The sequence below is a fragment of the Cuculus canorus genome, chromosome Z, assembly GCF_017976375.1.
Source record: "Cuculus canorus isolate bCucCan1 chromosome Z, bCucCan1.pri, whole genome shotgun sequence".
Lineage (NCBI taxonomy): Eukaryota > Metazoa > Chordata > Aves > Cuculiformes > Cuculidae > Cuculus > Cuculus canorus.
The window spans coordinates 52,065,076-52,078,984 of NC_071441.1; the positions used below are offsets into that span (position 1 = coordinate 52,065,076).

Below are 13,909 nucleotides of genomic sequence, written 5' to 3' on the forward strand. Positions count from 1 at the left end.
TCATTCTTTTACGTTTTTTAACAGAATACCATTGACTTTTTGTACTGAAAACCCCCTGCTCCAAAATCAGGCAAACCATGGTAAATCCACAGTGGAAAAAAAAAATGGAAGCACAGAATTAATTCTACCCTCTAATCTCAGTCTGTTTTTCTTCCGCTACTGCAATGAGAGTGTTGGCCTCTTCCACAGAAAGCCAGAATCTGTGTCACGTGACAAGCAAAACCACACCAAAATGAACAGACACCAGCCTCCCTACGGAGTTACTTCTGTAATACCACCAGTCTAGCTTCATGAGCTGCTGTTGATGCTGAACCGGAAATAATTATTCATCATCACTAAAGTCTTGAGAAAGTATGTCTACACTGACTTTACCCAACAAGGGCTTTATCCTTCCTACAGTGGCTCTGTTAACATTAAACACTTTCCTCATGGACATCTGCCCAATCCCGGAAATAGACTTAGCTCTAATCATTGAGATTATGTGATTTGCAAACATGAAGTAAAATGAAAATTTGGGCATGACATTATAAGTGGATAGACATCTGTTCATCATCCTCCATTCTCAGCATCTGTAGCTTGATCTAAAGCGATGCTTTAACGTGATCTAAAATGGCAGCAAAGTACGGGCAATGTAATAGCCGGAACTAGCTGGGAGTCATGCCTCCTTCTTCAGCATATAGCCACCATGTCTGAGCTGACAGACGCTTATTGACCTTTTCAATGTTCCTAATGGCAGCACTGAGTGGGAATTCAGGCAAGTTCCTTTACATCAACTGCTACACTTCCTACTGATTAAAAAAAAAAAAAAAAAAGAGTAGGGGCATTTACACAGTTGTTAGAACAAAAGATCAAGTCCATCACTTCCTTTCCTTCTCAGCCTTTAACGTATCTTTGATCACAACACGCACTGTTCAGACCCAAAGAGGCTGCAGGGAGAAACAGGAGTGTTGTATTTTATCACCTCACCAAGACAGCACCTCTTGGGCAGGTCAGAGGAAGCATCAGAATATTGCCCAGAAAGCTGAAGAGTCTTGCCCACTTGGCAAATCTAGATCTGTGCTAAGTGGGCTCCATTATTCTTTTATTTCAGTGTCACAGGCGAGGTTTCACGCAGCTGTGTAAAAGAATCATAGAATAATAGAATGACTTGGGTTGGGAGGGTGCTTAAAACCCATCCAGTTCCAACCCCCCTGGGCAGGGACACCTCCCACAGGATCAGGTCGCTCAAAGCCCCATCCAACCTGGCCTTGAACACCTCCAAGGACCGAGCTTCCACAGCCTCCTTGGGCTACCTGTGCCAGTGCTTCACCACCCTCATAGTAAAACATTTCTTCCTAAGATCTGATCTCCCCTTTTTCAGCTTAAAACCGTTACCCCTCATCCTACTATTACACTCCTTGACAAAAAGCCCCTCCCCAGCTTTCCTGCAGGCCTCATATTTGATGCTATGCCACCACCTTCAGAACAAAACAAAGCCTGCATTTTATAGATGCTCTCCATCAGAGCAGGAAGGATACAACTTGTGGTAAAGAGCCAGGCTGAAGTTTGCACAACTCAATCAGAAGCGTTGTGTACATGACTTCAATGTGTGGTGGAGATGGAAGCTGAAACAATTCAGCAAATATCACCTGTAGGAGAGGAAGATGCAGAATCAGAGCACAGTCCAATGTGGCCTGCACAACCCTCAGTTTTGCAACAGTAGATGATCCTAAACAATTACATACTCAAAAAATATTCTGTATCAGAATATCCCATATTCTGCCAAATGTATGTTCCTAGAAAAACAGAAAGAAACTTACAGAGGTAGGGGTAACCCTACACCATACTAATGCAGCCTGCTCTAACTGCCCCTATCATTTCACATCAACACAACACCAACACTACACATCTGTTTTAGCCAACAAACATACCGCATAATTGCAGAAAAGAGCATAGTTATAACATGACCTTCTGTAGTACAATGACATGAGCAGACAAAAGTGGAAATCTTATATATAATAAATATAATACATAATATAATATATAATATTTTATACAATAAATATAATCATTTGTATAATAAATATAAATATCAAACACACTAAACAAAGTCTAAGCATTTAAAATGAACGACTATTTGCATTAAAATTACATCTAAAACTTTTCCATCATGTCCTCTTTTCTCCTATATAAAACCTTACATAAATAAAGGCACAACTTTCAATCAGCATGTCACACAACAAAATAGGTGTTCCATACTCCTTGGCAAAGGATCCTTCTAAGAAAACTGAAAAGAATCCTGCAGTCAGCATTGGTGGTTTTATTTCCAAGTTTCCCTAAAAGCAGCATGTCAATCTTTGGACGCAATGAAAAGATTACCATTGTACAACATTCACCTCTGAGTTCCTGCTTATTTTACATGCCATTCTCAACTAGACTTAAATGACATCAAAGAAATTGGTCAACTTATGGCAAGAAGCTAAGGCGGACACTGTTGGGTAGACAAGTGCTCCTTTTCTGAAGACAGAAAATAACAGCTAGATGATCAGTCATTATGTGTTTGAGACGCTGCACAAAACTATTTGTGACATTCATCATATATGCATTATGAAATGTCCAGATTGTTTCAAACTGGCACACCACACTTTGTGAAAGCTCACAAGAAGTATCAGGATACTGATAATCTGAATGTCCAAACTCTGTTGAGTGTAAGTTGTATCAAAAGCTGCAGGAGCACAACAGGGCACAGCAGTTCCATAAGCCAACGACGCTGACCATTCTCCATTTACAGCCAACAGAAATAGCCACACACATGTCTGTAAGAAACTGCCAAAGAAAGGCACCACATTTCAGTGCTCCACAAAGATTTCAGATAGACTGGAGCCTTCTGTGCTCAGCCTGATAAACAGCAACGTGGAGCCTCAGAGACTTCAAATGCAGCGACATTTGAAAAGGTACTGACAAACACTTTCAGGCTACATTAACTTCCCTCTAACTGTTACATCCTGTACCTTAAACAGCATGTCCCTTTATTTGTTAGACCATATTATTGCTACAGTTCCTTGGCTTCTTGAAAGGGTTAATAAAATCTCACAGTTCAAACTTAAAACTGTTTTGAAAGCAATGTATCACCAATTTGACTGCTAAGGGAGACCTTGTGAGGGAGCAGTAGTAAGCAGAATGGTCAAATTCAGCTCGAAAACAAGCCCTTGAAAGCAGCCTGCAAAAGAAAACCTGTGCTACTCTTCTGATATACGTCATGGTTATTCAAAACTCTCTGACTGGGAGGACAGCCCAGAGGAAACACTGTTAGCTGTTTCACTTTTCAGGATCAGCAGAAAACCATGTAGAAGATCCAACAACAGCTAAGACTTGCTGCAGAGCATCTCTCAAAAGCCCCCTGCATAAGGTACAATCACTTGGAGCAGGCTGTTCAGGGCTATGTCCTGTTAGGTTTTTAATTTTTCCAAGGACAGTAACTCCACAACTTCTCTGAGCAAACTCATCCAGTGTTTAAGTACCTTCGCAGTAAAAGAAAGGTTTTTCTTGTGCTTAAATGGAGTCTCTTTTAAATCAGTTTGTGTCCATTTCCTCTGGTATATTAATTTTTTTTTAAACTAAAAATGTCTCAGACCTAGCCAGCTCTTAGATTGTGTGATCTATTGCAGGCACCATATGTAAAACTTTAGAAGTTTGAGAATACTCCAGCCCAGATGAGTAGTGCACTAGAAGAACACTGGTACTCGATTAAAGCTCCCATGCACTAGGCCAAAATTACAAATAAAGGCATAACACTAACACTCGGTTATGTATAATCCGCTCATTTAAAAGCCACTGTTCAAATTCAACAACGACCTTGTTAACTTCCAAATCAAACTGTAATTTAATGGACATATCATTCAATCAACTGGGATGCATTTCTCAGGAAATAAGAGAGCTACAGAAAAGGTTATCTATAAAATCCATACCTCTACTATGTGGTAGTTCAAGGGGATCTTGTTATTTCCTGGATAGCTCAACAGCTGTGCAGCACTGCAAAACCACAGTTATATTTAGTTCAGAACTTAAAAGCAAAAGTGATGGTAAATATCAAGTAATAAAGCTACAGAAAATGCGTAATTCTGAACAAGAGTTCACATAAAGAGTTCACAAACAAATCAGCAATCCTTCTGGAGTCTGCTCACCAATTCATAGAACACTCAGAAACAGCACAAGAACATACCAGCACCACCTAAATTATGATTTGTAATGACGTATTTTATCTCTCTGTAGTTACCTCACTTGAACACTACACTGTTATGCAAAATAGTCTTGCATAAAGAGTCACGGTGATCTGCAATTCTGGCATACATGTACGAAAAGGGGGAAAAAAGCCTCCAAACAACAGGCTTCCACAATAACATGAAAGAATAGTTAAGCTAATGAGTTACATATTAAACTTGCAGGCTTCAAATGCTTCATCTTTCAATCAGCTTATGATCATTTATCATTATTACAAAGCAAATAACTGCTACTTCCTTGATTTCATTTCTACCTCTCTGCAAATCTTGTATCTCCCTCTAGCCTCCTACTTTCCTCTGAGTAATGACAAATGCTATCTCATCAACTGTGACAGCCTTGAATTTCTAGTTTCTGCTGAACCAATCAGCTGCAACCACAAAACTTTATCATGTGCCATCACCAAAAATGTTGTTTCTGCACAGTTTTTACATACTGGATGAAGTTTGTGCTATTCATTTGTAAGCAAAACACAACCCCTGTGGCAAACTATCTCAGTTATCAATCTCCCAAAACAGATACGGCTCAGGCAGAAATGAAGAAAAGCATCCTGACTGCTTCCCAGCATTGCTGAATTCAAACTAATGAAGCCTGCTTGGAGCCTCAATAACTCCCTGGAGCAAGCTCAGTTATCTCTGCCTTGTCATACTCAGGAGAAGAATGCAACAAGGAGGAGCAGGCACACAAATGCTGGTGTGCAGTCAGCTGCAGATGAGCCAGCTTGAAGCTCATTGTGACCCAGCAAATCAGCTGCTCCAAAATTTCAGGAAGCGTACGTAGCACAACCACACTCTCCACAGTGCTCCCATCAAGGATAAGCTGTATCCACATATTTTTTGTGGCATTTCCTGTATTATCAACAAATTATTACCCGTGAGAGCCACTGTCCTCCTGGATCATACAAACTCTCCCGTTACCTGGATATTACAGACCCACACTATTCCAGGCAACAGTTTTAATACAGACACATGTAGTAAATCAAGTTTCATCAAACACTCCAGGAAATGTTTAATCTTGATCTCTTGCCTAACCAGTGCAGGACTCCGCAGATCCCTGACGGTACTGAAGTAATGGTAACCTGTAAAAAGCATCATGAACACACACTGCTAAGCTCCTCCTACCAAGTCTTTCTCTCCTTCCAGTGGGATTTGATGATGCAGTGAAGGTTCTCTTCTATTACAAATCGTTCAACAGAGTGGCTGCCAGGCATGACAGGGCCCTGGTAAGAAAGAATTAAGATTCATGAAAGATCACTGCTAATGCACTGGTACTACAGGTAGCAAGCAGTCTATCCCAGACACGTGCAGGTGGAAAATAAAGTCCAGCTTCCACACAAATACACAGATGTCTCAGCTGTCCTGTTCCCTTCAGGACTGAGAAGCTGGTGAGAGTCCACACAAACCTCAGATCAATCTTTACAAAATGAAAAAATTAGATAACATGATTATAAGTTTATGGAGCATCCACTTCTTCCTTGACTCTGTGAAACTAATAGGCAGGCTACCACTATGCAGCCTGGAAAAAAAAAAATCACAGTTGGCTGGAACATAATAAAGAAATAAAGCCAGGAATGGCCAGGACAGAGTGGAAAGAACATACAGTTGTGATCTTGTTCACAGCAAAAACCAGAGGTCAATGAACAAAGGCAAAAGGCAGCAGACTTAAGCAAAGGGATGTATGAAAGCAGTTGAGGAAAGCAGGATATATTTTTTTCCTATTCCTATACACTTTCATCTATATATCTGCTGTTGACCAGTGCTGGAGACAGACTGTTGAAACACACGGATCTTTCATCCACTGAAAGTAAGCACTCCTTTGCTCCACAATATGAATCAACAAATATTAACAGATGAATAAACATCAGCCTTTAAACAATACAATACCTAGCCTGGAAAAAGACACAAGTCACCAACTTTATGGAAGGAAAGCCTAACTCTGTGGAGGTAGTTTTAATAAAGACACTGGTGAATTCAATCAACATAGCCACTCTAAATTAAAGCATCACAATATCTAAATTCTGCTCTTTGCAGATTTGCTTTGTACAGTAACTTGGTCACTTGGTTTATTTCTGCAGAAGTACCAAAGCAGAACTGCTGCTGGTCTTCAAACCATCCACTGTCCTGGGAAACAGGACAATCCAATTTGACCAATATTGCCCCAGGAACCTAACTGTGAAATCAGCTCACCATCCCCCACAGTAATCACGTACCTCAGGGTCATCTGTGTAGTCAAACATCCTAAAAATAACCCTTGGCATTGGGTACACCGAACCTTCAGTGTGTGGCGGAGGAGTGAACGGAGGCAGATTGTGTTGCAGCGCTTCACAAAGAATGCTGTCAAAAGCCAAGTAGGGCCGCAGAATGTGTCGTTCTTGCCAACGGTCTTTTTTCAACTTCTGAATCTGAGACCAAAGGCAGTCTAAATACTGAAGAAAAAGGGTGAGAAACATCAGATGTGCTGAATGTCATAACAAAGCTGGCATAACAAAACTATGATAAATGTATCTTTTAAATTCCATATTCCAGTCAGAAAAAATATAGTTTCTTAAACTGCTGATTCAGTAAACCAAGAAATAATTTAAGAACTCTAAACATCACAGACGCTGCTAATACCACATGACACTGTGCCAGTAAAATTTCACTGCTTTTCAAACACCAACAGGCAGTCCAGGACCCCGAGCTTGATGGCCATTCTTTGAATCTGCCAGTGAAACTAGAGCAGTGAACATTACTTCAGTCAATGCTCATTGGTTGTATTAAAACAGACATAATGTCAATATTCAAACAGGAAAGACATTCGGTAGGATTGCCATGCTGTACTGAGCAGTTGAAACTGCCAGCTACCGCATATTCAAGACAAATACAGTACTATCAAATAGCTCTGCCAAGGATTCCAACACAATTGTTGAGTGCCAGCATTCTCCCAGAAATGGCATAGACATTTGTGCATCTGGCAGTAGTGTCGCTTTGTTTAATTATTCTCTTCCTAAAGGCAGTCTAAGAATGCTGGAAGCCTGTGGCCTTACTGAACACAAGCTTCAAGTTATAACTAGCACAATAAATGTCATTATGCGGAAGTGCTTTGCATTTACTGAAACTGTCACACTACAAAATGGAAACAAAAGTAGTAACAACTAGCATCTGAAGTGAACAGTTGTGCCTTGGTACTCTGCGTAAGTCTCAAAAATGCTCTGCTCATCTCTCCTCTATTGAGCTAAATAGGGAAATTCAGATATCAGGCAGGCAGAATACTCATGTTGATGAATCAATAATAATCAGGCAACCTATCTCACCAAATTACGATTAATAAGACAATTGTTAAGACTGTGATTTAATCAGAACACTAAATAAAAAAGGCCATGTTCCACACCTCCCAGAAGATAATCTTAGATCTCACTTTCCAACTAAGTTTGTCCTCAAACTTAGGGGAAAGAAATAACACAAGAGCATTACAAAACGCAAATTCCACCTCAAACTAGCCTGATGCCACCTCCCACTATTTTTGGCTTAATTGTGAAAGATGGCATGGTAACTACTGCATATACTTTCTATATATTTGTTTAGCACTTCCCAGAGCTCAGATAGCAAAGTCACTACAAAGGTTTCTTTCTTGCAGACGGAAAATGCTAAGGGAGAAGTAAGAAATTACATTCTGCTTCTTTGCAAAGGTCCTTTTACAACGAAGCCCTGTACGCACAATTTCAAAACAAATAGTTTACAAGCATTCCTCTCTTACGCACAGGTCTGTCAGCAAACAACTCACTCCATACAACTGTATATTTAGGCCTAAGACTTAAAAGAGAATTCCTCAAATAGAACTTCTTATAAATAATAACAAACAGAAGACAAATCAAAGCACTAATACTTTTAGAGGTGCCTTTTAATTTTATGTTAAAAGAACACCTTCATAAAAAAACGTTTTTCAAACTTTCTGAAAGAAGGTACTCACCTCTTCTTGTGGATGTGGTTTATCCGCAGTCCACACTTGCAGCATGGGTACGTGAATCTTCTGGCGGCGCCTGTTTACACAGGAAAGAAAACCTGACCTTTAAAAGGCTAATTTAGGGCAGCATTTTTTTATCTTACCGTGAGTATATCTCATCTCTTCAGTCAATGAAGTTTACAGTATATAAAAACCAAGTGTGCGACTACCTAAAATATGTCTGTTATCATATCTGGACAACAACGTCAACATGAAGCACCCAGGCAGAAAGCAGTCTCACTGCAGAGCACAAACAAAACAACCCATCAGCACTCACAGCACGCTCACAACTGCAGCTGCTCCAGCACAAGCAGAACAAGATCTTCAACACACTGTAGAACTACACAAGACAAAACTTTTCAAATTAAAAAATCTCCACACTTATTCTAGTTTTTTTTGCAGGGTGTGTGTAGGTATCTGCAAGACTTTAGAATACTTTTATCTAAGCAGTAATTGAAGCTATTAACCCATACTTGAATAGATAGCGATAAGGGTATTTTTTAATGGGTTACAGCTTACTTCAAGTAGCTTTCTGTCTGAGACAACAGACGATCCATTTCGGCATCCTTTTTCTCATATAACTCCTTTCCAACCCAAGGCAAAGATGACAGAAATGCAAATATATACCAGTCACATCGTACCTATAGGAAATAAATATACCGAAATCTAAATATAAAAGTAAACTCCAGAAGATTTTGCACACAGCCCCCACTTTGATTAAAATTAAAACATTAGCAAAACTATTATTTTGGGAAGATGTAAAGACAAGCAGTTAAAATTGGATCGGTAGACCATGAAAAAAACATATTCTGTCTTGAAATGTATCATTTTTAATTTGAACCATGACAAGCAGACTTAAATAATAGTACCACTTCCACAGTCCTTCTGCAGATTCCTGACGTAGCAGAACAGGCCAAGCACTATGCATTTGCCAAAGTAAAACAAAATTAATTCACTTCAGCTATCTCTCTACAAAGGACCTTAATGTTTACATGTATTTCCTAATTGCCACAAGCTCCTTTCACTCACGCTCCTTTCACTCATGCTAAGGAAACTCCAAGTGACAGTCCATTTAGTTTGCCATCTCTAAAATCTCCCTCTCCAAGCATAATTACAGAAGCAATGGTACAGAATCGTGAGAACAGCACTAAAGAAGCCTACAGATCTGTTGCTTACTTGGGGCACGTCCTCCTCCTGTGTCACACTCACAAAGTTCTCAAACATAGCTACCATCGAAGGTGCAGCTATTACGTGGCAATTCACAAGATCAGAGAGAAAACGAACCTAAAAAAGGAGCAAAGAAATTGTTTTAAACAAGTACTTTTTAAACTGACTGCACGAGAATAAACACTACTTAAACAACTAAAACAAATCACCAATAAAAGTACAATATCCGTTCAGTACTATGAAGGCAGAAATACTGCACGGTGTACAGACCTACCTTCCAACCTGCAAAACTGGTACGACATGTGCTCCTAAAATATTGCTCATTATAATTTCTGTAGTCTATTTAATCGCAATAACACTGCAAGGATAATATTTCTAATTAAGAAAGGGTGGGAAACACTAGGATGCATTCAAAGACAGGCAAACCGATACTACAGGAAAAAAACTCTGTGCTTCTGTCTACTCTAAACGGTATCAGATGACTACAATTGTAGAAGGAAAATAACTTCTAAAAAGCTAAATATGGATTGATGCATGAGTCCGGAGGTGCAAGAGGAAATGGCAGTGCTGAATTTCTATGCCATTATAAATGCTTAATTTCTGTAACTGTTTATTCATAAATACAGACAGCTACACAGAGAAACACAATGTAAAAACTGTTGGCATTTTCAGGTTTCAGATATGTGACAAGACTGATGGTGTGCTGGGAATCAAATGCCCCTATCTGCTGGGGAATTAAAAATTCTTCAGGGCAGAAACACATCCTCACTTGAGTTGCACTCCAGTAAGAAATCCAGACTGTCAGTAGTGGAAATTTAAGTAGAAAACGTGGAGCAGAGCAGTACACCCCATTTCTTTTTTTTCCTCTCCCCTCTCTCTTGATTTGTATCCTGCCTTCAGATTTAAAAGAGGCCCTCATAGGGCTGAACTCTTCCAGCATCATCACAGTCTTAACAGAAAATACAGGCTGAAATGCTATTAAAAACAGCACATGTATTTTGACCTGAAGGTGGATTACTGGAAAGACAACTTTGGAAAGCAATGTTGGATAAGCAGACAGTTCAGTACTCAAAGAGCAATTGCAGTAAAAAAAGGTACCAAACTCTTCCTTTCCCAATCTTCATTGCTCTGAGCAGCCTTTGAAAAGTCTTTGAGAAAGCTAAGGAAAGATTTCCACTTCTATTCTCTAAGCTGTTACCTCTCACATGTCATTGGTATAAGAGTGTGAGCAGAGAAGGTGATGCTGAAGCCAAGAGACAGCACATTCAGAGTTCTAATGAGAACCTTACTAGCAAAAGTGTCCCACAGTTGAACAGCAGCCTCTTCACAAAATACACTGAAAAAGCAGAATCTTTTTAATCTTCACCAGTGGTCTTCAAAAGAAGCTGGGGAGCTTAGCACTGGGCTTCCATATCAGACACCACTGAAGTCTTTTTGCAGACAATATCTATAAGCAGCAAGGTCTGAGCGAATGGTATCAAAGACAGACGGCACTTAAAAACTGCCTGCTTGATCTTCATTCCTCTTTGAATAAAAATGCACGTCTGATGATAGTCACCAAATACAGCTTTTAAGAACAAGACTGCTCATTTTTGTTTCAGTTTTGTTTTCATGGGAGGCACAAGAACATCATACACCTCCAGACACAATAAAAGTGCATGACGTTCCCCTATCTTTTACGTTTGACTATAGGACAGGAAGCGGGCAAAGCATCTCTGTTTTCTGCAAATTAATTTGTCACTGGGGAAATATACTGTTGGAAGTCAATTTTGCAACTGCAATACGATTTCTCTACCCTGAGGAAGGAAATACTCATATAACACACATTTCCTCTTGGTAAATCTACAGCACACTGCATGTTGGTGCCAAACAAGACTGTAATATGCACTGAGGGGCCCAGCTTTTTCTGGAACAAAAAGAAAAAGTAAAGAACACAGAGAGATGACTAGGCAAAAAATAACACACACAAACAAAAAATCACTTACTAAATGCACAGCTTCATTATACATATTGACTTTCAGACATTCTTTAAGTTGACGAATCATGGCTTCCACAAATTCCCCACCAAAATTGTAGTTCCTGGCATTCAGCAACCCAACCAGTGTTGTGTAAACAGTAAGCTTTTCGGGTAACAGACGTGCACTGACACAAAAAAAGAAAGATGGTGTGAGCTTTTTATTCACCATGCGACAACTGGCATCTGCGTAGCATCTTAGAATCTGCTTATTGTCAGTTAAACTTGTCTCACAAGGAAATGAAGCAAAAGTACTAGCATGGTCTTATTGCTGTAACCAGTGCTTAGTATGTCACAAAACTATTTTTGTTTACCTACAGTAATTTAGAAAGGCAGCTGCCACTTTCAAGTGCTTTTAAGGTATCTGCTTTTTTTTTTTTTTACTTACTGAATATTTGGTTGGCCAAATAAAATAAATGACAGAATCTACGCAAGGATGTAAGTTGTTGTTTAAAGTTTGTAATTTACAAATAACTTTATGATGCAGCATCAGCAAGATTACACAAGAGGCGTACACATTTTATGCTACTAAATTTGATTCCAAATCAAAGTAACGGATTTTGAGTGCAGCACAGGGAACGCCAGTTCCTACTGTAAAGAATTAATCTTTCTCGACCATTTTTGTATGCCAATAAGCTAACCCTACACTTTGGGAAGCTCTTGCTGCTACAGTAAACCAAATGTACTATTTGGCTTACATTTACAAACATTGCTACCGAAGAGATATAAATTACCTACAAAACCATAGCACTGCACCGGGCTGGGAAGCTCCCTCTTCCCCATGCAGCTCCCTCACTTTGCTACCCCAGACCCTGCATAACCCTTTACACAGGCTCTGCTAAGTGACCCCGGCATAGGGCATGGCTGGTCCTGCCTTTTGCTAAGGAGAGGAAGAAGAGGTGGCAGCCATCACAGAGCCTGCTTGCAGCTCTTCGTCTGCCCTGCTCCCCTCCTCTACCAAATGGGCTTATGAAGACAGGAGCAGCCCTGAGGTTTCTGCTTTTAGCTTTCGTACACACTCCAAGTCAAACTAATGTGAAGAGGCATTTTCCTTGAATTATACCTGGAAAAACAATAGGCTCTATTTCTTTTGACTGGAATAAAGCAAACTCAAAGCTATAAAAGCATTCAGGAACTTAAGCCACTTTTGGCATTTAAACTACCTTAAACACTTAAAACTCATGCACAAATAAAAAAGCCCCTCCCAGATTCCCAGATCTCCTGCATACATACACAGTACACAGTATTCTCAGTATCTTGCTTTTGTAATTTGGTAGATCAGCTTCCAAAACACCAGCTAGGCCCTCCAAGTTGCTCTCCAAAGATGAATTACTCTAAAATTAAAAAATAAATTAAGAAAAAAGTTTCATCATCAACCAAACAACAGGAACCAGACCCTGACTCTCACATGGAAGACAAGGAAGTTGGGTGAGAGCATCCTTTTATGCCACCACCTTCTTCGGAGCAAGATTATTGGTAAGAAACTGCTCCCACTTGCCTGAAAGAAGGAGCAGCTACTCCTCAGAAGATACATGTGATCCCCCTCCATCCCGCCAAGGAAAGCCAGCACTCCCCCCAAGATGTGAGATCTCACACTGCCTCAAGGCACATCTCAGTGAGGCAACTAAGCAATACATTAAAGACAGAGGGAGAAACTAAGCATCTTTTTGAGTTGTTTTTCAGCACACCATCATACCATCATCTTTGCCCTTATCCTTTTACCGCCCTTTCAATCAGCCTCAAATCCCATCAAGACTTGATACCTGCGCCACAGGCAGACCCAGTTAATTACTGCACACCCACGGCAGAGTGGAACCAGCAACAGCACCCGCAGACGCAAAGCCATAATGCTTTCCTGGCCACTTGGTCTTGCCTGGAAAGTACAACACTACTAGAGAAGCACTTGCCCGTTCTACCATGCAGTTTTGCAAAAGATGACAACTTTCCTACTTCTTTTTTTCTTTCTGGGTGCTTGCTGTTGACAAACGCTCCTACATAACGTACAGAAAGGAGAGAAAACTCTCCCCCAAACTTTAATTCTCTCGAGCCGCGGCCCCCTCGGCCCGCCTACCTTCTCTCCCACCCTGCAGATGAGCGACTCCAGCCTCTCCTCGATCTCTGACGGCTCAGACGTCCTCCGCCTCTTATGGGGCTGCCCTGCTCCAACACACCGAGCACAGCGTTAGCCCCAAAGCCCCCATCCCGCCCGGGCTCCTCTCCCCTCCCCCCCGGCGCGGCCTGGCTCGCAGGGTTCCCGCCACCCCGTGGGAGGTCGGCAGCGCTCACCATCGCTGTCGTCGCTGTGCCGCCGCCGCGACATGTCGGGAAGGGGTGCGGGGAGCGGCGGGGAGCAGCGGGGAGCGGAGCGGCAGGCGCAACACCGCCTCGCGTGGGCCAGAGCAGAGCTCACCGCCCACTTCCGGTCCGAAGTACCGCCACTTCCGCTCCGCCGCGGCGCCTGTCTGCTCGCCACTCCGTGGTGCGTGAGCG

At 41.1% G+C, this 13,909-nt stretch overlaps 1 protein-coding gene across 1 annotated transcript in view; it reads right to left on the reverse strand.

The window, feature by feature from the left end:
* The window catches only part of NCBP1 (nuclear cap binding protein subunit 1), a 28,866-nt gene extending 15,029 nt beyond the window's left edge, over positions 1-13,837 (reverse strand). Inside the window, exons 1-11 of the mRNA XM_009561188.2 lie at positions 13,706-13,837; positions 13,491-13,576; positions 12,653-12,753; positions 11,391-11,547; positions 9,415-9,522; positions 8,758-8,879; positions 8,206-8,275; positions 6,467-6,682; positions 5,379-5,476; positions 3,948-4,011; positions 1,518-1,628 (exon numbers count right to left, since the gene is read on the reverse strand). Coding sequence (XP_009559483.2) covers positions 1,518-1,628; positions 3,948-4,011; positions 5,379-5,476; positions 6,467-6,682; positions 8,206-8,275; positions 8,758-8,879; positions 9,415-9,522; positions 11,391-11,547; positions 12,653-12,753; positions 13,491-13,576; positions 13,706-13,739 — 1,167 coding nt within the window. The 5' untranslated portion in view covers positions 13,740-13,837. The remainder of the gene's footprint in view (positions 1-1,517; positions 1,629-3,947; positions 4,012-5,378; positions 5,477-6,466; positions 6,683-8,205; positions 8,276-8,757; positions 8,880-9,414; positions 9,523-11,390; positions 11,548-12,652; positions 12,754-13,490; positions 13,577-13,705) is intronic.
* Between the last annotated feature and the right edge of the window lie 72 nt (positions 13,838-13,909).